At 52.0% G+C, this 23,328-nt stretch overlaps 2 protein-coding genes across 19 annotated transcripts in view; one reads left to right on the top strand and one right to left on the bottom strand.

Moving 5' to 3' along the window:
- Nucleotides 1–434: 434 nt before the first annotated feature.
- Nucleotides 435–5,552, top strand: Fam166b (family with sequence similarity 166, member B). 7 transcript variants are annotated; one of them, XM_006538012.4, is made up of 7 exons: nucleotides 435–2,498; nucleotides 3,138–3,538; nucleotides 4,100–4,323; nucleotides 4,397–4,593; nucleotides 4,727–4,778; nucleotides 4,856–5,053; nucleotides 5,295–5,552. In XM_006538012.4, the coding sequence occupies exons 2-7, from the start codon at nucleotides 3,477–3,479 to the stop codon at nucleotides 5,381–5,383; spliced, it is 822 nt and encodes a 273-aa protein (XP_006538075.1). In that variant the 5' UTR covers nucleotides 435–2,498; nucleotides 3,138–3,476; the 3' UTR covers nucleotides 5,384–5,552. The 7 variants fall into 7 exon arrangements, with proteins under 7 accessions (XP_006538075.1, XP_011248356.1, XP_006538074.1 ...); XM_011250054.3 differs by having other exon boundaries at nucleotides 4,727–5,053; nucleotides 5,295–5,484; NM_001369077.1 differs by lacking the exon at nucleotides 435–2,498 and having other exon boundaries at nucleotides 3,432–3,538.
- Nucleotides 5,474–23,328, bottom strand: part of Rusc2 (RUN and SH3 domain containing 2) — a 49,891-nt gene continuing 32,036 nt past the window's right edge. For 4 of the 12 annotated variants that reach the window (XM_030253056.1, XM_006537527.4, XM_006537528.1 and 1 more), the window contains 11 exons: nucleotides 15,848–17,938; nucleotides 10,317–10,961; nucleotides 9,940–10,125; nucleotides 9,707–9,847; nucleotides 8,815–8,891; nucleotides 8,472–8,646; nucleotides 8,277–8,382; nucleotides 7,622–7,668; nucleotides 6,438–7,269; nucleotides 6,201–6,338; nucleotides 5,478–6,118 (listed from right to left, as the gene is read on the bottom strand). In XM_030253056.1, the coding sequence (XP_030108916.1) occupies nucleotides 5,917–6,118; nucleotides 6,201–6,338; nucleotides 6,438–7,269; nucleotides 7,622–7,668; nucleotides 8,277–8,382; nucleotides 8,472–8,646; nucleotides 8,815–8,891; nucleotides 9,707–9,847; nucleotides 9,940–10,125; nucleotides 10,317–10,961; nucleotides 15,848–17,870 (4,572 nt within the window). In that variant the 5' untranslated portion in view covers nucleotides 17,871–17,938 and the 3' untranslated portion in view covers nucleotides 5,478–5,916. Of the gene's footprint in view, nucleotides 6,339–6,437; nucleotides 7,270–7,621; nucleotides 7,669–8,276; nucleotides 8,383–8,471; nucleotides 8,647–8,814; nucleotides 8,892–9,706; nucleotides 9,848–9,939; nucleotides 10,126–10,316; nucleotides 10,962–15,847; nucleotides 17,939–19,511; nucleotides 19,562–23,328 lie in introns of all 12 variants that reach the window. The other 8 variants (XM_011249895.2, XM_011249897.1, XM_011249896.2 and 5 more) reach the window with 5 other exon arrangements.

The raw sequence follows: 23,328 nt of genomic DNA, 5'->3' as shown, positions 1-23,328 counted from the left end.
AACTCCTGGAATTATGCCCTGGTGTCTATACTTTTTTTTTTAATTTAAATATTTCTTTTCTTTTAATGATTTTTTTTATGTGTATTGGTGTTTTACCTGCACGTATGTTTGTGTGATGGTTTTGGATCCCCTGGAACTGGAGTTACACACAGTTGTGAGCTGCCATGTGGGTGTTGGGAATTGAACCCCAGTCCTTTGGGAGAGCAGCCACCTCTCTATCCCCTATTTTTTTTTTAACTAATAAATATTGTGTTGTATGTGATTTGGGGATTTTAATCTTTTTATTTCTTGTTGCAATTTTGGTAGAATTTTTCAAATGTCTTATATTTTCTATTTATTTATTTATTTTGGGGTGGCATTAATGGTTTCATTTTATTTATTTATTTATTTATTTATTTATTTATTTATTTATTTATTTATTTATTTATTTTGGGGTGGCATTAATGGTTTCATTCTGTAGTCCAGGCTGGCTCTGAACTCTTGGGAATCCTTTCTCACTCTTCAGAGTGTTGGGATTACAGCTGTGAGCCACCATGTCCCGGACCTGGGAGCCACCTGAAACTTAGAGAGGATCAAGGCAGGACAGAAAGCTGTGGCTGCAGTTCTGGCCCAGGAGGCTGTGTGCACAGGCAAGCTGCTGCTGCTGCTTTCCTCACTGGACCTTTGTTTTGTAGAACACTGATAAAGCGAATGGCAGCTCCCTTGTTACTTGTGTTACTGTGGCGACCCCTAGTGGAGGGAGGCACAGAGGCAATGAAAGTTCCTTTTTGGAAAGCCATTTTATTATTTTCCCCCGGTTAGAATAACAAGGCTATCCCACCAACTAGAACACACTTTCTTACATAAATAACACAAATCTTTTTGTTTGATTGTTTTTTTTTTTGTTTTTGTTTTTTGTTTTTTTGAGACAGGGTTTCTCTGTGTAGCCCTGGCTGTCCTGGAACTCACTCTGTAGACCAGGCTGGCCTCAAACTCAGAAATTCACCTGCCTCTGCCTCCCAAGTGCTGGGACTAAAGGCGTGCACCACCACGCCTGGCTAATAACACAAATCTTAACAAAGTCTAGTGTTTTGTTTTTTTATGTAGCACAGGCTAACCTCATAAGGATGGCTTTGACCCCTCCCCATCTCCCTATCCTCTTGCCTCTGCCTCCCAAGGTCTGTGATTATGGGGTGGGGGTGGTACAGCACACAGCATATGCAACACCAGGGCCTAAAGCATGACAGGCAAGTACCTGCCAACTGAACGGTGTCTCCAGCTCCTAACCCATTTCCTCTTTTTAAAAAAACGCTGCAATGCAAGGGCCTGTGTGGACCAGGTAAGTGGTCCACCACTGAGCCGCTTTGCCTAAGCATGTGGTTCTAACTGCTGCCATCTCTTCTGCAGAAAAATCTTCTATATAGGCAGGCTTGGTGGTCTATGCCTCTAACCACAACTCAGGAGGCAGGGGCTGGAGATCAGCAGGTCTTACAACTACACAGTGAGCCTGGGCTACACAGACTGTCCTCAGCCAACACCCCTCCCTACCCAGGGAGGAAAAAGACCCTTTCCTAATCCTCAGCTTTGAATTAGAAAGCTTTCCAATGTTCTATCTCATACTTTTCCTACCCCCACATCCGGGACTGCCCTTGCCTCTTCCCCATTCCCATCAAATATTACAGGTCGCCGTTAAGTTAGCAACTTAGCCCGAAGCAGACACTGGGTACCTGTGTGTCCCGTGCTGCCTGCTTTACTCTGAGGCAGGAACCTCCTTTTCCTGTGTTACAGTTGAGAGAACTGAGCTGCAGTGATTGTGGGCAAGCTCAGTATCAAGTGAAGGTCAAAGCTGAGCCAGCTGTTGGTTTTAAGACAGGGTCAGGCTATGTAGGCCAGGCAGGCAGTCCTCCTGCCTCAGCCTCCCAAGTGCCAATGTTAGGAGTGTGCTACCACATTTAGCTTTTGAGCCTGTCTAGCCTTCAAAGACTTTAAGTAATAACGCTTTGACTCAAAGTAAAAATGGCCTTAACAATAACGGAATAGAAAAGTGGGTCACTTCAGCTGCTCAGTCTCTCATCCATCTAGTCCACCCTGATGTTTGTCCCTGGGAAGTGTTCTCAAGGGTTCAAGGTGTCTGCTCAAGTGTTCCATCATCACATAGAGGGCCATTTCGAGCCAGAAAGCAACCTCCTCTCCTCTTGTGTGTCTCCTTCTGAGGAGCTAAGGCTATTCCACAGGGCCCCTCCTAGCTACAAGAGTGCCAGAAGCCCAGGCTCACAATCTAGACTGTTAAAAACTTTGCTTTGTTTAAAAAAGTAAAGTTGGCTTGCCTGCTGGTCTTAATCCTTTATCCTTACATGACTCTCCTTCCCTGAACCCTCTGAGTGGGAGCACACCCCCGACTCCTCACAGGGTTACCACTCACCCACATTCCCTGTGTCAGAAGCCGAGGCATCCTCGTGAGGCCTTAGTCACCACTCCTTTCACCTACCTTCTCGAGACCGCTGACCCTCAGAGTCTTGGTAAGCTCAGGTATTTTAACTTTCTCACTGGAGTTTGGAGAAGTTGGGGCCAGAGAAAGTTAAGGTACCTACCTCCTCCAAGAGGATGAGGCCCTCAGATAGGTGTCAAAGCCTGCCGGGCCTCATGCCCCAGTTCTTGCCCCCACCCCACAATTCTGGCTTCACATTCTTCTGAGCTAATATCTTTATGTCCTGGGGGATACACTTGGGTGGTAGAGGACTTGCCCTGCCTGTGTGGGGCCTCTGTTTCCAGCTCCAGGACGTTGGTACATTAATTTGGGCGCCAGGGCAGTCAGGGTAAACAGTATCATCCGCAGCTGCACATGAGGCCAGCGGCTCAGTCTTAGCCAGAGGCTTGTGGACCTTCCTTCCGCATAGTACGTTCTGCCATCCTTAGGGTGTTGAGCCGAGCAAGACGTTATTAATGAGTGGATGATTTGGAGTATAGCAGCTATCCAGTAAATAATCCTTGCATTAATGCAATTATCTGTTTCTTTTTCTTTCCCTTTCCCTCTTTCTTTCCCTCTCTTTCTCTCTCTTTCTCTCTCTCTCTCTCTCTCTCTCTCTCTCTCTCTCTCTCTCTCTCTCTCTCTCTCTCTCTCTCTCTCTCTCTCTCTCTCTTTCTGTTTCTCGAGACAGGGTTTCTCTGTGTAGCCCTGGCTGTCCTGGAACTCACTCTGTAGACCAGGCTGGCCTCATCCTCTTGCCTTCCACCCAGAGGCTTTCGCAGCTGTTCCCCTCAGCCTCTGCCCTTTTCCAAGTGACAGAGCGGCACCCACTCCGGGAAGACCAGGAAGCTCCTCTCCACCACCTCTGCTGGCTTTACCCCAGCAATCCCCACTCCAGGGAGTGGGGGGTGGGCCTTCATTCGCCAACTCTCGGCCCCGCCCCCTCCCTCCTGCCCCATAGCCCTGGACACAGTACACAGGGCCCAGAGTCCCTCCTGGAAGGGAAATAAAAGGAACTGCGCCAGTTCCCATGGCTGTGGTCAACACTTCCATCCCAGGGCTCAGCGGCGAGAATCCGCATTATATTCCAGGGTAAGACTCCTCCCAGAGCACTCCCCTGCTTGCTTCTGGGAATGGGGATTGGGATCTAGGAGCCAGTTCACAGACACTGGGGTCAAGATGAGAACTGGGGTGTGTCAATGGTATGGTATGGAAAGGGGAATCTAGCGGCTGTGAGAGCCAGGTCTAACAAAGCTTTGTGTTGTGGTCCCCACGGAAACAGGGTAAAAGCAGGAAGGACTGGACACCCAGGCAGAGGGCTGGGGATGTAGTCGCTTCAGTGATTTAATGATTGCCTAGAACACAAGGCACTAGGTCCTGTCCCCAGTAGGTAAAAGAGACAAAGAACAGAAATAAAGACCTCCAGACTCAAGCTGGGGCAGGAGTGGTTGGACCCGTGTGAGCCAAGCATGGGGCGGGGATGTAGAAGGATCAAAGGTGTTTGGTCAGCCTAGGCTAGAGAGTGAGACCCCGTGTAAAAATAAACACACAAGCACTTGCTGCAAGTGCACACCAAAGCGGGGCTTTCCTGCCTGTGTCAGGATGGTGGTGTAGGGTCCAACTCAGAGCTATGGGATGGATCCTGTGCTGCAGGTACACCGGACACTGCCCGCTACTTCGGTTCAGCATGGGCCAGACCTATGGGCAGGTGACTGGTCAGCTACTCCGAGGCCCTCCTGGTCTAGCCTGGCCTCCTGCCCACCGCACACTTCTGCCTCCCATCCAGTCTCCAAGATCTCCTGTGATCTCCAAGGGGAGGCTGCCTCCCAGGCGCGGGCATGAAAGGCTCAGCTCCAGCATAATCCCTGGGTATACAGGTCTGTATAGAGGTCTGAATGGGTGTCCCCTTCGAAGAGAACGTGCCGTGAACTAACACATCTTCTCCGTCAGGTTTTATACCACGGGCACAGTTCATTTTTGCCAAGAACTGCAACCAGGTTTGGGCTGAAGCTATGAGTGAATTTACACGAAGGCACGGGGAGCAAGAGAGCCATCAACTGCCAGACGGAGCCAAGGGAGAGAGAGAAGTGGAAGAAGACCAGCTGCGGGAGGCAGAGGAGCCACCGCTGAAGCAGGAGTTGGCACATGTGAGATGGGGCAGGCAGGTGGGGTGGGGGTGGGCGCTCGTGCTTTGCCTGGGGGCACCGTGGGGCATGGCTGCCAGCTGTCTGCGGGGTGCCTGAACTTAATTCTTTTTCTTTCATTGACTTCTCTCATCAGGCTTCCCCCTACTCCATGGATGATACAGATCCCCACAAGTTCTTCATGTCAGGTGAGAGGAAGTGGGTAGCAACCAAAGGCGAGGGGAGACCGCAGGACGTCTTGACTCAGCATCTCCCCCACCCCCAGGTTTCACGGGCTATGTGCCCCGTGCCCGCTTCCTCTTTGGCTCCAGCTTCCCTGTGCTTACCAACCAGGCATTGCAGGAATTTGGGCAGATGTGCTCACGGGGCCGGGCGCACAAGGACCCCAAACCTCTCTCCCCACTTCCCAGGCCCACGTTTCAGAATCTGGGTCTCCTACCTCACTACGGAGGCTACGTGCCAGGTTAGAAGAGCCCGTGAGGGGCTCCGGGAACTGCGGTGTGTGTGCGGGTGGGGGGTGCTTTGGCAACGGGAATTAACAGACACGGAGAGATGTCCGACCCTGGGATTTAGCTTTAGAGAGGAAACTCTGAGGCAGTTCAGTGGGGAGTTGGGAGCAGATTTTAAAGGGCAGTTTGGAGGGTCGACGCAACTGGCTTTTTCATGCCTCTGGCTATATACATGTCAGACTCTTGGCCACGCAGGATATAAGTTCCAGTTTGGCGGTACATTTGGGCATCTTACCCATGATGCTCTGGGCCTCAGCATTACTCAGAAACAGCTCCCGGCCTAAGTACCTGGATTCCAAGTTCTCCCTTCTCATCCTAACCCAGTGAACCTTTTGGAATGAAGAGAGGTGGGTCGGGGAGGGGCACAAAGAAAATGGCTTGGAGGCTGAGCACCTTTTTATTATTAGGTGTAATAAATAAATAATAAATAAATAAATACATACATAAACAGAAGCCCGGGCTCCTCCCTACTCTGACGACCAGACTATTTACAGCATGGGGGGCTTAGGACTCTGGCCCCAATACTGTTAACCATCTTCATTATCAGTCGGCCTAGTGGACCTACCAATGACCTCTGGGCCAGGAAAACCGGGCAGCCCAGCACTGAGTGTTCCTCCCCTCCTTCCCCGGGTGGAGGTCTGGGACACTGAGGAGGGGTAATTAATACTGAGCATGGGGAGCAGGCGCCAGCACAGAGATCCGGGGCCCCAGCTCTCAGCATACTTTTCATAGCCAAGCCTGAGGGCTTGGGAAGGACTCTTAGGCTCTGAGTCTCGGGGGATGTGAGGGTCCCTGAGGCCACCAGCATGCACAAGCCTCAGTTTTGGCTGCTCCCAGGAGGTGAACTTGGAGTTGGGGTCAATGTCACATAGGCCAGAGGTACCAAGCCGGTGTCAGGGCCTCGGCTGCAGCGCAGCCAGTCTCCTCTGGCCGGTCCCAGCACCCGGAGGATATCTCCTTTGTGGAAGCTCAGTTGTCCAGGGCCTGTGGCCAGATGGTGGCACAGAGCCTGCACCTCGCTGGAGAAACAACAAGGTGGGGTCGGAGAAGCCCTGTAAACAGCCAGTCTAGTCTCCCAACACTCAATTCCCCTGGGCGTACCACGGAGGTTTGGAGGGCACGGCTGGAGGGTGTGACTCTTGCAGGTTCTCCCTGGGCTCGGGCTCCCGACGGGCCCCCATCGTCTGTGCTACCAGCTGGAACACAGACTTGTCCAGGCTCAGCCAGTCCGACGGCAGCCTAGGGGAGAGCAGACAGATCCTGGTTCTGCCTGTGTCCTGATTTAGACCAGGCTTGCCACACCCCTATACCAGTATATATGCCAGCAGTGACTCTCACCTGTTCGTGGGCCGGGCTTCCCGCTGAGATTTCCGAGAACCAAAGAGATGTCCCCACTTGATGCCCCCAGGTGAAGGCTCTGCGGTCCCTTCCTCATTTTCCGTCGGTGGGGCAACAGGCCCTTCCCTCTCTCGACTACGCCTCAGCTCAGCTAGCACAGAGTCAGGGGGGCTCCCCATCCAGAAAGGCCAGCCCCTTTCTTGGCCAAGGGCCTCCTCAGGGGCAGGGCAGGCCTCCGCCCCCTCTACCACACCTTCCCGAGGCGGCGGAGGCGGAGCCTGGGACGGCCCCCCACTGCCTACTCCTTTCTTCTTCTCACTGCCGCTGCCACTGCTGCTGCTGCTGCTGCGAGGGAATCTAGAGCCCTCAGCGGTGCCATCGATGTAGACCTGGGAGCTCTGCATGAGCTGGTACCACCAGCCAGCCTGACCCCCTCGGGCCCACTTGCCATGATCCGAGCTCCCCGCCACCACTGCCACCTCTTCCGCGTCTTCCTCGTCCTCTTCTCCACCTTCTGAGGCACCCACCCCCTTCACCCGTTCCCCAGGAGCCACCCTGTCCATGTCTCCAGGGCCCTCCTGGCCTCGGGACCTGGCCAACTGCAGTGTTGAGTGCGCAGACAGCAGCAGGTCCTGGGACACACGCAGCAGTTCCTTGTGCTGCCGCTGCTGCCGCCCGCTCTGCAGCAGCCGGTGCTGGAACAGCAAGTCCAGGCTGAAGGGTAGCAGGGCTAAGGGCTGTAGCAACAGCAGCAGCTCCTCGAAGAGGCCTGGGCACACCGTGTGTGCGGCCCGCAGGAAGCCCCAGGGCTGGTAGTGGGTCTGGATGATATCTAGGGAAAGAGAGGGAGACAGATTCACACTCACGAGTCTAATCTGGCCTGAGAGGGACACCAAGAAGCAACCCGGGCAGCCACTGCATGCATCCCCACAAGCTGTGGACATTGCTTTCGTTTGCACAAAGGCTGCTGCAGTGTGCTGTGCACACACCCCAAACAGCAGCTCTGGGTTTAGAAAGAAAGGCTGGGGTTCATGGCCACCCTAACTGCCAGATCCCCTAAGCCTGCTGCTGCTTCAAGGTTCCAAGTCAAGAAGACGCCCCAAACTCTGAGAATGAAAGTATGGATGGTCCTCCCCAACGTCCCGTACTGAGGTGGTTAAGGCAGAGCAGGCTGCGGATATTACCTTCATGGTTATACAGGTGATTAAACCAGAACTCCAGAGACCGGATGCTGCAGGAAGACAGAGCAAGAGTTTAGTGTTGTGGATACAGCCAGATGATGAGGGGATAGGTGCAGAAGAGCAGCTCCGGGGAGGAATACAGATGAACATCTATAGCGGGGGCTGCCTGGTGCACCCTGCCATGTCAACGGGGCTGCAGGGGGTGGGGTGAACACGGGATTCACAAGTCAGTCAATTCTTGGAATGGAGACAACTTGCATGGGAGTCAGGGTGACTACTGACTGAGGGGACAGGCTGCTGGGGACAAAGGGGACGGCCAGGCTGCCACCACTACCCCACACTCCTGGGACACGTGTTCTAAGGTGAGTATAGATCTCAAGTGGGATTCAGAAGCCAAGCTGGAGCTGAGACATCACCGTTTGCAGACACCGAACACTGAGAAACCCAGCTTCTTTCTAAACAGGCCAGGCCATGGCCTCTGAAGTGGAGGGGCCTGATGGTGGGAGGTGTCAGCGCCTGCCGAGAGGCTGCACCTCGGTGGGGTAAAGGCATCCCAAGGAGCAGACACCCCTCCGGTCTCCTTCCAGGCAGCCAGCCCCTGAGAGGAAGCAAAGCTATGGTGGGGCTGGCTGCTTACATCTTGCCATTCTGCACTCACTTGAGCAGGCCGAGGATGAAGGCGTTGAAGCGCATGGTGTGACTGGTGAGTTCTGGGAACTGGCTGACTTTGTTGTAGAGGCCATGCAAGACCTTGGTGGATGGGCCTGGGGAGAAGGCAGGTTTGGAGATCACATTTCTAACTTCTGGAACCCCAAATTCAGTCCGGAGTCCAGGGCTGCAATCTAGTACCTACCTAGCTGTGTGGAAGCCTCGACCACACTCCAAGGCATGTTTTTACGTTGGCCGATGATCACATCCAGTACGAAGGCCTTGAGTCCGTCCTCGAGCACGGCCTGGACTGCAGGGCACAAGTACTTCAGAACCAGGTGGCCGACATTGGGGCTCACAGAACTGTTGCCCAGCTTTGCCTGCGGATACATAGGGCAACCGTGAGAAGCCTCACCTTAGTCTGGCTTAGTCAGACCCTCTTGGATGTCCCCCGGCCATTTCTGTCCCCGAATTCCGTCCCCGAGAGCAGAGGGAGGTGACGGCCGAGTCTGCAGGGCATAGCTCAGCTCTTGATAGTGTCAGCATACCTTCACGCCAGGATCCCGGCTCGTGCCAAAATGGGCCACAATAAGGTCCACAGCGGTGTTGACAGCTTTTACCAGCCCTGTGAGGGAGAAGTGGCTGTCACAGGTCCCCTTGGGGAGATGCTAGCCCACCTGGTGGAGGCGGACACCTGAGTGGGGAAGAGGAAGTTGCCCCTCCCCACCGACGGTTCTCGTGGGTCTTTCCTTTTCCGGGGGTTGGCTGCTCTCTTCATGGACAGCTTTCCCTCTCTGACCTTTGCGTTTTGTTTGGCTCTACAAGCAACTCCGCCTTCTTGGCCAAGCTCCTGCCCCTTGGCCCACTTGGTTATTTACCCTGTAGTAGCTCCTGGACTACTGGTCACTAACCTACTGACCAGCATGCTCCTGCCAATTCTTGTCTTCTGTCACCCACATGCTTGCCCAGAGTCGCTCCAACTACAGCCTTCAATTAGAGTACTTGGGGGCTCTGTTTGCTTATGTGTATCCTTTAAAGATGGTCTCACTATGTAGCTCTGGCTGTCCTGGAACTGACTAGGTAGACCAAACTGGCCTGGCACTCAGAGATCTACCGGGTCTGCCTCCCAAGTGGTAGATTAAAGGTACACACTATCATGCCAGGCTCCAGGAAATATTTTTAAATTATGTACCAGCCTCTCTCATTGTACTTAATTTGGTGAGGGAAGGGCTGACGCCTGATTCTTAAGTTCCTGATACGTGGCCCTCATTCACTCAGACACTACACAAGCTTCAACTTCTTGCCCTAATGCTCATGGGCTCCTTATTGGTGTTTGGGGTTTTAAACACCCAAGTCTTCTGAAGGAGTTCCTAGCATGGTACCCGGCACCACAGGCTCGGATGGCAGGATCCCTGGACCAGGCTGGGTGTGGCCATGTACCTTTTTTCTGAAGTATGTCGATGGATATGGCCTCCGAGTTGCCATCGGGAGACAGACAGAACTCAGCGGGAGGCTTCTCGGTTAAGGAGAAGGGGTCCTGCAGGTCAGGACAGGTCAGCGACAGTGGCTTTGAAATCTGACCTAGAAAGAAGAAAAAAAGAAATCCCGAGAAGCTCTTGGCCAGGCCCTTCTCAGCTTGCTCTGAGTACAACCAGGGGACCTTGGTCACGTACCATTCAGCCGGCAATTCAGATGGCTGGTTGTGCCGAAAGAACCAGGGAACTCAAAGATGGGGTTCCTGCGGGCCAGCCGAGCTTCCGGTGGCCTTCGATCTAGGCTTCCTGACAAACCAGGTGGCCCTAATGGGTTCTTCCTCCTGTATTCCCGCCACTTGAGGGCCTGAGGGGACAGGTGGTTGGCTGGAAGTGGAAGCAGGAGAGAGAAAATAGTTAGAAGGAGCCAGTATTTCATGGCTACCAGGCGGCCGTGTAAAATGCTAGGGCTAGGCCAACATGTCAATCACCTCCAGCCACTGTGGACGTGACCCCCACTGAGAGCGTTAAGAACCCACCCAAAAGAGATGTAGGCTTGCTTGGAATGAAGCTCGTACCATTGTTGGGCCTGTTGGCCATGCTGCCCTCGCCACCTCCTCGAACCAGACTCTCTGCCCGGGTGAAGCCAGATCTCCAGGAGCCCAGAGGGGGTAAACTTCCTGTGCCATGAAGCCTGTACTCAGCCAAGGTCGGAATCTTCTGGTCCTCCTTCGGTGGCTGCTGGGATGTGGCAGGGCGCACAGTAGGAGGGCAGGTATGGCTCCATGGTGATACACTGTCGGCTGCTGTGCCCTGCTCTGGAGGCGGGGAGCAGGAGGTAGAGGCAGAGGAGTCGGTGCTAGACCCAAAGGGGCCGGCACTCCGGACTGGGGAGTAGCTTCCCAGGGGCGATGGCCGCGAGGTCTCTGGTTCAGGCCCAGCGTTTCTGGCGCCTCTGCCAGAGGCCTGCGATGTGAATGGCTGCGGCTCTCCTGAGGGAGCTGGGGCTGGGCCTTGAGCAGTAGAGATAACCAGCGGGGCGGGCTGCTGTGCGCGGCTGCAGGGCATAGAGAGGCTGTAGAGCTGGGAGAGGCTGTGCAGGGCCCGGGCCTTGGCCAGCTGCTTGGGGAAGTGATGTTGGAACACGAACGGCTGGATCGGTAGGGTGGTCGGCCTCTGTTCCTTGCTGTAGCGAAGGACGGGTCGGCTTTCGGTGCCACCCCCTGTAGCAACAGCGATGGAGAAGGACTGAATCAGAGAGACACTGAAACCCAAGCGGGAGGAAGAATCACAAGGATCGGTGATACCCAATGGGGATAATGGGCTAGCCTGGGCTACAGGCCCTGAACAGGGACAGGCAGGTTCCTCCTTTGCGGAGGGGACGCTGCTCCTCCCTGTAAGCCTGCCCTGCGCTTTTTATGACCGGGAATGCCTTCTGCCTCTCCACTTTCTCAACTCTGCAGGTGTCAAGGCATGTTTGGAGGCTCCGTGCTCACCTCACTGAGCAAGTGCTCCCTGGCAAAGGTAGCTGTGTTTCAGACTTTCACACAGATGGCTCCCAGGCCCACAGCATCTAGCTCCCCTTGACCATCCTGCTGTGGAAAGGGCTTTGCTTTCGTTTTAAACGAAAACAGCCTGGCTAGAAACATTGTTCCTAAACCGTGTCGCCGGAAGCTTCTACACTCTTTTCATCTACGGGCTCTGCGCGGGTTTTCCTGATACCTTCCATTTCTGTCAGAGTCAGTGCCAAGATGTCGCTGACTTCAAGTTCTCTCTACCCATCCACCACCCTGTCTCCACTCACACACTCCACTCCGATTTTGAGCAAATTCAGCAGTAAGACAAGTAAGTATTTACTTGTAGCCAAATCGGCCAAACTTCATTTTGTTTTTTGAGACAGGGTTTCTCTGTGTAGCCCTGGCTGTCCTGGAACTCACTTTGTAGCCCAGGCTGGCCTCGAACTTAGAAATCCACCTGCCTCTGCCTTCCAAGTGCTGGGATTAAAGGCGTGCGCCACCACTGCCCGGCTCCCTGTATGTGCTCCCAATCCTGATCTCTCCCATGATCCCCTCCTAAGAACTTCAAAATCTACCTCTGCTCTCTTTGAAGAGGGATATTTTCCAACTCTTGGGATTTTTTTCCCAGCCACGTTTCAGGTCAGTGTTCCTTAAATCACAGGTCCCAGAACTAAACTGAGGTCCAGAACAATGCAGGGTGCCACGGTATTTGTTAATGAACTGTTATCTCAATAAAACACCGTTCATGCTGCAGCTATCTAAATGAACACAAGGTGGCGCCACACACTCTTCTAGGGCCTAAAGCCCTGGGCGTGGCTCAACAAGAAGCAGGAGGAATTCATTTCTCCACAGATCAAGAAACTTATTTGTGTTTGTTTTTTGAGACAGAGTCTCATGTAGTTCAGAGTGACTTTGAACTTGCTGCGTGGCTAAGACTGCTCCTGCCACAGCTTCTAAGTGCTGGCTTTGTTACAAGTCTGAGCCACCTTGCTACACACAGATCAGGGAAATTTAAGTTAAGTTGTTGTCTCAAGTTAAGGTCACTCAGCTGGGAAATAGCAGAGCACAGAATGTTGCCCAAACCAGAGTCGGCTTCTGGGGCCAAAGTTCTTGACCACATCACATTACACACACAGTGATGTCAGGCTGGGTTTGCTGGGCCATCTTTCTTACTCACGTCATGGAGTCATGAGGGATGCGTACACAGGCTCATAGAGAAGTGTTCACTCATGCTCCCTGACATCCCCAGTTCTCAGAGGACAGCCTGTCTTCCTTGATGTGCTCAACACACCTCCACCACTCAGTCCTTAATCATACCTAGTCACTAACGCCCTGGGGCCTCGTCCCTGCTGTGATCTGCCTGAGATTTCATCAGTCCCTTCCTGCTCAGCCCTCTCACCCAGTTTCATTTCCTTTTTGTAAAGTGTCGGGAAGAATTTTCTAACGTGTTTGCTGCCTGTTACTCTTCACAGGATTTCCAGAAAAGTCGGGACCAAATCCTCTCAGTCGCTGTGTCTCTAGGGTCTGGGCGCATCTCAGGAACCGAACAGTTAAATGAACGACTCTCTACTTCTGATTCAGTCTAGTCTCCTCTGCCTCAAATCACCTTATATAAATCTGATTTTCTTGAAAAAATGAATTTATCTGTGGTTGTTGCTCAGAGAATAAAGATCACATGTGCTGTGTACCTGGGAAGCAGCCCCAGTTCCTGGGTTCCTTCTTACAAGGTAGCATCCAGAGTCCCAGGGGCAGCCAGTCAGTGCTCTGTGTTCAAAGGAAGGAAGCAACCCCCCACCCCCGCTGGAATCTACCTCTGGGCATGGATTTGGGAATGGTTGATGCACATTTTGCAATCTGTTATTCGCCCCAAATCAACTCAAGGACACTTTACAAATCGAATTTCACTCTGGCCTCGGTCTGATTAATTTTGCTCTATCAAGATTTGGCAAGATCCCTTTTCTCAACCGCCGACCCTGCTGCTCAGGTTCTCAGGAGGAGCCTCAGCTTCTTCCAGTCCTGTCCAAACTGGTTCTTCCTTGGCTATCCATAAATTCAACCAACTGTCAACTCATTTGTTGGCTTTAAAAAGAGTGCACAGGATCAGGGGAAAGAGGGTGACAGCGTCACTGGAGGCTGCCCTGACGGAGAAGTCCCACTGGGACTGGGGAGGAAGCGCTTCTGGTAGAGAGCCTGCCCAGTAAGGCAGTACTAAGCCCGGTCAGTCCGAAGGGCTGAGCGTACCCAGAGGTTCATTCCTGTAGTCCCAGCAGGAGGCAGAGGCAGCGGCCTCAAGGTCGTCCTTGGCTACACAGTTTGACGATAACCTGGGATTCATAAGACCCTGCTTCAAAATAGTTTAAAAAAAAAAGTAAACCTTATTTCGTGTGTGTGTATGGGAAGAGGCATGCGGAAATCATGGGTTAATTTTTTCCTTCCCCCATTTAGACTCTAGGATCAAAGAGCCTATTGGCAAACGCCTTTACTGGCTGAACCATCTCGCTGACCCAAGAAAAATGCTTACATTTTTAAAAATATCAAAAGCTCTTTAAATTTTTGAGTCTAGTGAAAACACTTCAGTGGCTGCTGGCTCTCTCCTCTGTCTCTTCCTCTTTCCTCTCCTTTTCTTTTGTTCCATTATCTTGGATATGTGGTGTCTCTGTGTGTGTACACACGTTTGCATGCATGTGAGTATTTGTGGAGGCCCCCAAGTTGATACTGAGACTCATCCTTGATCACCCATCTACCTCAGACCCAGAGCTCTTGGATCTGGTCAGTCTTTGTAGCATGCTCTGGGCATCCGTCTCTGTCTCCTGAGCCTGGAATTATGGGTAGGCTGCACAGCTACCAGGTATTGGTGGCATCTGCAGTTTCGAGGGTGGTGACTGTGATACCTGGCAAGGTGCTTTAATCACCAAGCCACCTCTCCAGACCCCCTTTAAAATATTTAAACATTTTGAGACAATATAGACCTGGCTGGTCTGGAACTTGCTATGTAGAACAAGCTGTCCTCAAAAATCACAAAAGTCTACCAGGCCTCTTTGCCTCATGAGTGCTGGGATTAAAGGTGTGTGCTACCGAGCCTGGCTGAAATATGTATTTTAATGATCATTGTGTGTGTGCACGTACAGGTGTGGGAGTCAGAGGACAACTGTGCAGGGTGGGTCCTGTCCTTTCATGTAAATTCTAAGGATTGAACTCAGGTCACCCAGCTGCGACCACAAGGGCCTCTACCCGCCGGGCCACCTCGCTGGTCCCATCTTAAACTTCGGATTGAATTTTCAGCCTTCGCTTCCTAAATGCTAGAATTACAGGTGAGCCCGACAAGCCCAGCTTCATCTCCAACCTTGAGGGTTGCTTTGCTCAGCCCTTAAGTCACACTATCCATCCCCTGGTTCTATTCCTGTTTACTTTGTAATTCCACACATTCTTCATGGATGACCACTTTTAACTACCCCTCCTCCCTCCCGCCCTCCCTGGCAGGGTCTCACTCTATAGCCCCGTCTGGGTGAGAGATCACCGAATAAGTAAGGCAGTGTGCTTAGAACCCACAGAGGCCCACTACTGCTCCTAACCCCGTGACCTCCCACTCTACAAGGCAGGCTCTCCTGTCGGAAGACACTTCTCCACACCTCCCACCCAACCCACCAAGGAGCTTTCTAAAGTGCAACTCAAAATGTGCCATTAAGCACACAGAAAACCAAACCAAACAATACCAACACAGCCACTCTCCTGATCAAAATCCTTCGGTGGTTCACCCCCACCGGCAAGGCTCTGCTAAATTAGTCTACTGCAGTTCCTGGAAAGCGCCAGACTCTGCGCCTGCGTGGCTTTGTACATCACGGGAGAGCCTAGAATGTTCTTAGAAGAGAGTCTACAAAACCTAACCCTTATCTTTCTTCCAGGCTTAAATGTAAACCGTTGAGTCCCCCCCTAACACGCCAGACTAGCAGAGATAATCTTCTGGGCTACTTGCACCTTACACTGCTACTTTGCATGGTTTCTTGCTTCCCTTTTGTTCTGTCCTTGCTTAGAATCCCAGGAGGACAGATTCTCTCTCCAGCACTGCTTCAGCACAGACCCTGCTACAAAGTAATCACTCGAAATAGAATCAACCATGGCTGCTGGCTTAGGAGTCCATGGTGGACTGGAACGGTCAAGGTTCAGTTCTGCTCTGCTTTTTTCTTACATAAGTGGTCTCATTTTGTTGCTCACCCTGGCCGCCCGCCCTCAAGCAACTCTCCTGCCTCAGCCTCTGGAGGCACATGTCAACCTGTTCAGTCTCTTCAGTGCAGGATCACCATCAATGATCAGAGAGCAAATGCCACTTCTATCCAGTGTGGCTTCCCTGCTGGGCATGTCCCTGAGATGCGTTAAGCCCTGCAAATCCCTGCATGTCTACAACTGGTCTCTGTCAGTAATCGCGTCACCATTTCCCAGGACACCAGTCTCCAAGTCCTAGTGATCTATCTACCTGGCACTCTCTTCTCCCTGTCTCTACCCCGGGACAGCACATGTGCTGGACCAGAAAGAGAGGCCCAGGCTGGTTCGGAACAAATGCATATACACATCGCTGTGTTCTCCGAGTTCCTTACCGTCAGCTCTAGCTCTCGAATCCCTCTGGGTATGGCTGGTGGCTGGGCTCCCCGAGAAAGCAGGCCCAGGATCCATCAGCTGGGCCAAGGGTCCCTGCCCAGCAGCTCTGAGGCTAGGAAGTGGCATCTCGCTGGACTGGGAGCCCTGACAAACCGGGGTGGACCAGGGTTCGGGGCCAAGGAGGTCCAAGCTTGGCCCCAAGGGCAGGGACGGCAGGCTATGGCTACATCGAGTGCCCTCGTCAAGTGGGGCTGCCCTGTCTTGCTGGGCTTCTTGGATGGGCGAGAACTCTTGGGAAGAATCTCCAACGCTCGCCCGCAGTGGTGGGGAGCCGGAGCCCGCAGCTTTCTTCCGGCCTTTGGCCAACTCAGCGAAGGAGGTAACCCTTCTGGGTGGGGACGCAGGCCCAGCTAGGGCCGCAGGGCCCTCACTTAATCGTACTGGGCAACTAAGCATGCGCTCTAGTGAGCCCAGGCGGACAGGGGGGCTGCGCTCCAGGCTACGGTCATAGCTTCGAGAGCGCTGCCGGCCAGTGTTGAGGTTGGGGGGGGAAGTATTCGTGTACACCTGCCCTTCAAGTACAGTGGGGCCCATGGCGGTTGCTGCTTCTGCTGGGGAACCCACTGCTTCTTGTTCCTCTGGCTGGATGTCTGGCTTCTGGAAGAGGTAATACTCAGAGGGCTGGTTGGGGTCTGGGTCTGGGCAGGGGCCTGGTGGAGGACTTATCTTGGTGTGTTCTTCAGAGCAACTCGTGATGGAGGAGCCGGCGGGGCTCGGGGAGGACTGTGAGGACAGGTCACAGGTGACAAGTTTATAGTAATTCTGTGTGGCCACAACAAGGCGGGCCTGGCTCTGGAAGCAGGCTGTGAGGTCAGCCACAGCTGGGCAGGGCTCAGAGTGTGGGTGGTAGGCGTTGCAGTTGGCATCGAGCTCAGGGGATGAGACATGAGGACAGCCACAGCCCTCTTCCCTGTCCCCGTTCTCAGGGTGGTGGGACTCGCAAGACATTCTCGACTCAGCCGGGGAGGGCTGCAGGTCCAGGTAGAAGGCTCCAGGGTCTGCGTGGCTGCAGAAGGAAGAGTCGCTGCAGGACTGAGGGACAGAGTTGAGGTTGGCACGGGAGCTGCTGTGCATCTTATTGTAGAGGGTGCTGAAGGTGACTAGCACACCGTCGGAGCTGTTACAGGAGGAGTCGCTGACATAGCCCATGGACTGGTCAGCCGCCTCCGACTGACTGGACGTACTACTGCAGTGGCAGTGCTGGGTTCCCGAGCCGGAGCGTCCAGGGTGTCTTGGGGATTCGTCGGAACTGATCTTCCACTCTTGCTCAAAGGAAAAGCCAGAGATATCACTGGTCCCCCCTCCACTGCCACTCCCCCCGTGTCCCCCACACTCGTCCAGCTCCATCCTCTCAGCTTCCAGCTCTGGCCGGCAGCAGTGGCTGGTGCTGCACTGGGTCCCCAAGGCTGTCGCTGGGTCCTGTTCCTGCCCCTCCACCACTCCAGGTCGACTGTGAGTTGCACCCCACGGCCTGCCCTGCCCGGGGCCGGACGGTGGCAGCTGGAAAGAAGACAGATGGAAGGGCTGGCTGGCGCTGTGCAGGTGGAAGGACTGCTGGGTGACACTGTCACCAGTGCTGCTGTCATGCAGGTCACCGAGTCCTGTCTCACCCACACCTTCCTGCACCAAGAAGGGATTATGGCGCTTGGGAGCTCCGGGGCCTCGTCCATCCCGACTCCTACTTTTGACGCTGTCTGAAGACCCTGTAGGTGCCCCTGGCGCTGAGTGCAGGCTGGGGTACAGAAGGGAGTCAGCTTGTCCTAGGTCGTGGTCAGGCTGGGTGAGGCCCAGCTCCGGGGGGCAGAAGGGATTGGCTCTTGTGCCCCCACCGCCTCCGCCTGCGCCCCCGCAGCACTGCCTGTCTGGGACTTGGCAGTGCACTAAGGGGATATGGTGGACGATGAGGGTCTCTCCAGTCAGCTTAGGGGGGCTATCCATTCTGGAAAGTTCCAACAAGGGCATCAACAGCGCCAGATACTGCCTTTGGAGCCCAGTGGGGCACAACACATTTCATCAGGAGAGCTTGACACCTGGAAGAGAAAGGGAACCTAATGTCACCTCCCTGGAGATCAGGGACAGGCCCTTCCCCAAACAATTTTCAGATGGACAAGAATCCATGGGGAATAAAGGGTCTGGGTCAAGGCAGAGCTCTGAGAGCATGGGCTAACAACATACACGGGCACATCTGCATGTTCTGCACCGCACAGGCCCAGGTCCGGAGGCCCCGCTTCATTTTAGGGTCACTGTGTATCCAGGTCCAGTAAAAGGCCAGGCCTCTTTTAATGCCACACATGAGGGCATAGAGCTCAGGGGCTTGTTCCTCCTTTTTCCTTTTTTACAATTACACTTATCTACTGTGAGAGAGCGTGTGGTTGTGTGTATGTGTATGGAAGTCAGAGGACAACCTGTGAGAGCTCTGTTCTCTCCCTCCACCGTCTGAGTCCCACATGCACAACACACACACACACACACACACACACACATGCACACACACATGACATAACTAAGAAAAGCCATGTAGGGTGTCTGGAGAGCACAAGGCGCTTAGGGAAGGGACAGCGATGCCTGCACAGCTATGGAGGGCAAGTTTACAGATGAGGAGAAAAGAATCAGACATGTATTATATGCTCATAGAAATCAGCTATAATTTTGTAAGAAATGTATCTAAAAACATACTATACCAGTTGACCAAAGACTGCCAGCATCTATTCTTCTTCCCTATGGACCAAGAACCTTTATCCCTCTGATTACTGTGGGCTACTATTGGTTTTTTATTTATTTATATTCCAAATGCTGTCCCTCTTCCTTGTCCTCCCTCTCCTTCTCCTCTAAGAATGTGGGGCCCCCATGGGAATCCCCCGACCCTGGTACATCATATCTCTGCCAGACAAGGCACATTCTCTCCTGCTGAGGCCAGACAAGGCAGCTCTGATGGGGAAGGAATACCATAGTCGGGCTACAGCTTTAGGGAGAGCCTCTGCTTCAGCTGTTGGGAGGCCCAGGCTGTTGCCTACGTGCTGGAGGCCTCGGTCCTACCCATGTGTGTTCTTTGGTTGGTGGCTCGGTGTCTGAGAGCTGTGTTGCTACTATAACAGACCTTCATAAGCACAGCGGAGGGGACACTGGATAACCACTAGCATGGCTGACATAGACCTCTCCCCACAAGGGGTAGGGGCGTGGCCGCTCTTATCCCCAGCCCGGCACTCTGTCATACTCCTACACAGACCTGGCAAACATGGGGCCTAACACAGTTCTGATGCTTGTTTAGGTCGGGGCTCAGAACCTTTAAAGTACCCCGATTTGGCTTTGTTTTAGCCTAGAGCAGTGGTTCTCAACCTTCCTAATGCTGCTGTCCTTTCATCCAGCTGCTCATGTGGTGGTGACTCCCAACCATAAAACTATTTCTATTGCTACTTAATAACCATAATTTCGCTGTTTTGAATCATTATGTGCTAATATGTAATGATATGCAGGATACCTGATATTTGACTCCTGTGAAAGGGTTGTCTGACTCCCAAAGGGGTCACTACGCATAGGCTGAAAACCAGTAGCCTAAAACCTTTGCTACTGGGATTTCCTGGAAAGTCTCTATCCAAGTTTTACCTCTGAGAGGTTGAAGTTCCATCATCCATGAGGTCCTCTGGTCTCTTGGCCTGTGTAGAAATGACCTCTTAAACTCTTTGCCTGGGCTGTCGGACTCAGGCCTCTTTCTCCTAGACTCCCCAAGACTAATTTCTTCTGATCTATCAATCTCTCTTCTCCCTTTACCTACTCTGGCTCTAAATCCCCCATTTGCTTTCTCTTAATCATCTAACTGAACCTTTGACAGCACTGACTGACTAAAGTTTAACTCATTTAGACCAAAGGGCCAAGCTCCTCATGTAGAATACAGTGAAAGGCCAGGCAAGTTACACATGCCTAAGGAAATGCATTAAAGGGAAATGCAAATATCCAATAACTGTATGTGTGAGGGACAACTATAGTAGGTTATAATTAAACTTAATTATACATTACAATTATGTATGTTAAACCACATTAAAATTAAGCCTTCTGAGAGGAAGTCTCCTTTATGGGATTTGTAAGTGCTATTGTGTTGAGTATGATATTCAGGATGGACATGGGGAAGCAAAAACTAGAGAAGTTAAGCTAAGTTACAAGGTTAAGAGTTATAGAAGGGGCTGGAGATGGCTCAGCAGTTAAGAGCACTGACTGTTCTTCTGAAGGTCCTGAGTTCAAATCCCAGCAACCACATGATGGCTCACAACCACCCGGAATAAGATCTGACGCCTCCTTCTGTTCCATCTTAAGATAGCTACAGTGACTGGGCAGTGGTGGCACAGGCCCTTAATCCCAGCACTTGGGAGACAGAAGCAGGTGGATTTCTGAGTTCGAGGCCAGCCTGGTCTACAGAGTCAGTTCCAGGACAGCCAGGGCTACACAGAGAAACCCTGTCTCGAAAAAAACAAAAAACAACAACAACAACAAAAAAAGATAGTTACAGATAGTTACAGTGTACTTATTTATAATAATAAATCTTTGAGCCTGAGCAAGCGGGGACTGAGAGAGCAGGGTTGACCAGAGTGAGCAGAGGTCCTAAATTCAATTCCCAACAACCACAGGAAGGCTCACTACCATCTGTACAGCTACAGTGTACTCACATACATAAAATAAACAAATAAATCTTTATAAAAAATTGGAGACAGGGTCTCACGTATCACAGGCTGTCCTTCAAATCCACATCTAGGCAGGCATGACCGTGGACTCCTGATCTTCCTGCCTCCACTTTCTATGTGCTAGGATCACAGGCATGTACCGCCACGCCCAGTTTATCTGCCAGTTTAGACTTAGCCCAGGTCTTCATGCACACTAAGTAAGCACTCTACCCTCGAAGACCATTGTCAACCCGAGAGTAACCCGTGGTAAACCTCATGATAAACCCGTGGCTGTGTTTCTTACCTCATCAAACCTCACTGTGCTTTCAAAGGATACCTCTAAAAAAATAAAAAGTGAGCCAGGGGACAGGTCAGATGTAAAGGGCTTGCCAGGCAAGCATGGACACCTGAGTGTGGACTCCAGACTCTGTATTAAAAAGGCAGGGCACAGGGTCACACACCTGGAAACCCACCACTGGGGAGGCAAGGCCAGGTAACTGCTTAGGACTCTGTGGCCAGCCAGCCTAGCCTGCCTGGTGAACCCCAGGCCAGTGAGAGACCCTGTCTCAAAGCCAAGGTCCTGAGTAATGACCCCTGAAGTCAACATGCATTCACTCATCCACACATACACCAAAGCCACCCCACAGAATGGGGGAAAGTACGCTTAACTCATATGCCTGACAGTGGTTTCTAATCAAATTATACAAAAAACTCTTACAACTTTTCCTTCCTTCCTTCCTTCCTTCCTTCCTTCCTCCCTCCCTCCCTCCCTCCCTCCCTCCCTTCCTTTCGTGACAGGCCTCCTTGTATATATCTGGATGGTCCTGGACTCACATGTACACTAAACTGGCTTTGAAGTCACATTAATATCTACCTGCCTTTGCCTACAAAGAACTAGGATTCAAAGTGTCACCATGCCCATCCCTGAAGAGATGCGTCTTTAAAGAAGACATACGAGTGGTCTAACAAGAAGAAAAGATGGGCAATATCATTAGTCATTAAGAAAATAACAGCCGGGTGTGGTGGCGATGCCTTTAATCCCAGCACTCAGGAGGCAGAGGCAAGTGGATTTCTGAGTTGGAGGCCAGCCTGGTCTACAGAGTGAGCTCCAGGACAGCCAGGGCTACAGAGAGAAACCCTGTCTTGGAAAAAAAAAAGAGAGAGAGAGAAAGAAAGAAAGAAAGACGGACGGACGGACGGACAGACCCCAGCGAGATACCACTGCTCTCCCAACAGGGCCCCCAAACCAAAACACACAGCAACCAGAAGCTTGGTGACAGCACGGAGATTACAACCCTCACAGGTGGCTGTGGCACTGTAATGGTACAGGCCCTTGAAAAACCGTCTGACTGTCCCTCAGAATCTTACACAGACTGGCCCACAAGACCCAGCAACCCCACTTCTAGGACTGAACTCAGAAGGCCACATAGAAGCCACTATAAACGTGCTCACAGCAGCTTGCACAGTAACCAAGACCACGGCGAGACCCCAAAGCTGATGAATGAGTAAGTATGTTCTGTACCAGGTAAAAAGGAGTACAAACGCCATATACGCATGGGTGGGCCATTATTTGGCAATAAAAGCTTGAGTCACTAGAACATGCTACAACATGAATGAGCCTTACAAGATGGTATTCCGTGTGACTCCTTTGTGTGGTATATGACTTACATGAAATTGTTTTTTTTGTTTTGTTTTGTTTCGAGACAGGGTTTCTCTGCGCAGCCCTGGCTGTCCTGGAACTCACTTTGTAGACCAGGCTGGCCTCGAACTCAGAAATCCGCCTGCCTCTGCCTCCTGAGTGCTAGGATTAAAGGCGTGTGCCACCACGCCCTGCTGATTTGAAATGTCTAAGACAAGAAAACTGGCTAAAATGGAAGGTAGATCAGCAGCTGCCAAGGGCTGGGGGATGTGGAACAACTGCTTAATGGTTAACGAGGACCTTTGCGGGGTGATAAAAATGCACTGCTATTAGACACTGCGATTGTTACAGTGAACAGACTGGTTTATGAACTGTATTGAGAATAAAGCTATACCAGGCTAGCCAAGGCTACATAGAGAGATCTTGTCTCAAAAAACAAAAACAAAACCCACAAAAGATTATGGTTCTGGGAAGAGGAGTGAGACAGAAAGCCTGCTGTGGGGGGTGGGGGGAGGGCTGGAGTGGGGTGGGTGGGAGGGGGATAGAGAGGGTGGGCATTTGCAGAAATAAAGTAAGAACAAAATGGGGAATGGGGAACAATGGCTTAGTGACGTTTTGAGGAACAAGATCAATGGATGGGATTTTTTAGGATGCTTTGATATAAGAGAAAACAAGACAATTCCCCCTTACTTCCGCGTATCTCCTTTACAAAAATATTGGGTCTCATATATGTGTGCACGTGTGTAATACACCCCCCCACATACCTACAACACAGTGTGTGTAATACACACCCCCACATACCCACAAACAGACTACACGCTATGAAGGTAACAAGGGTGACAAGACTCTAAAATTCCAACAAGGATCCACTAATTGAAAAATATACAGTTAGGTGTGGTGCCTTTTGAAACCCTGCCCACCCCCAAAAATGTGTGCATGCGCACGTGGTGTGTGCATGTGTGCACTGTGTGTGTGTGTGTGTGTGATATATAAGCAACCCTATGCTACTAGCTGAGTGTGGTGAGGTCCTGTGGTCCCAGCTACTTAGAAGGCTGAGGCAGAAGAGTTTCCCCAACCCAGGATTCATAGCCAGATTGGGTGTACAGTGAGACTGTGGCTCAAAACAATG

The sequence above is a fragment of the Mus musculus genome, chromosome 4 (assembly GCF_000001635.26).
Source record: "Mus musculus strain C57BL/6J chromosome 4, GRCm38.p6 C57BL/6J".
In the NCBI taxonomy this organism is placed as follows: domain Eukaryota; kingdom Metazoa; phylum Chordata; class Mammalia; order Rodentia; family Muridae; genus Mus; species Mus musculus.
Note: the sequence above shows the minus strand (reverse complement) of the source record. Positions and strands in the feature narration are given on the sequence as shown.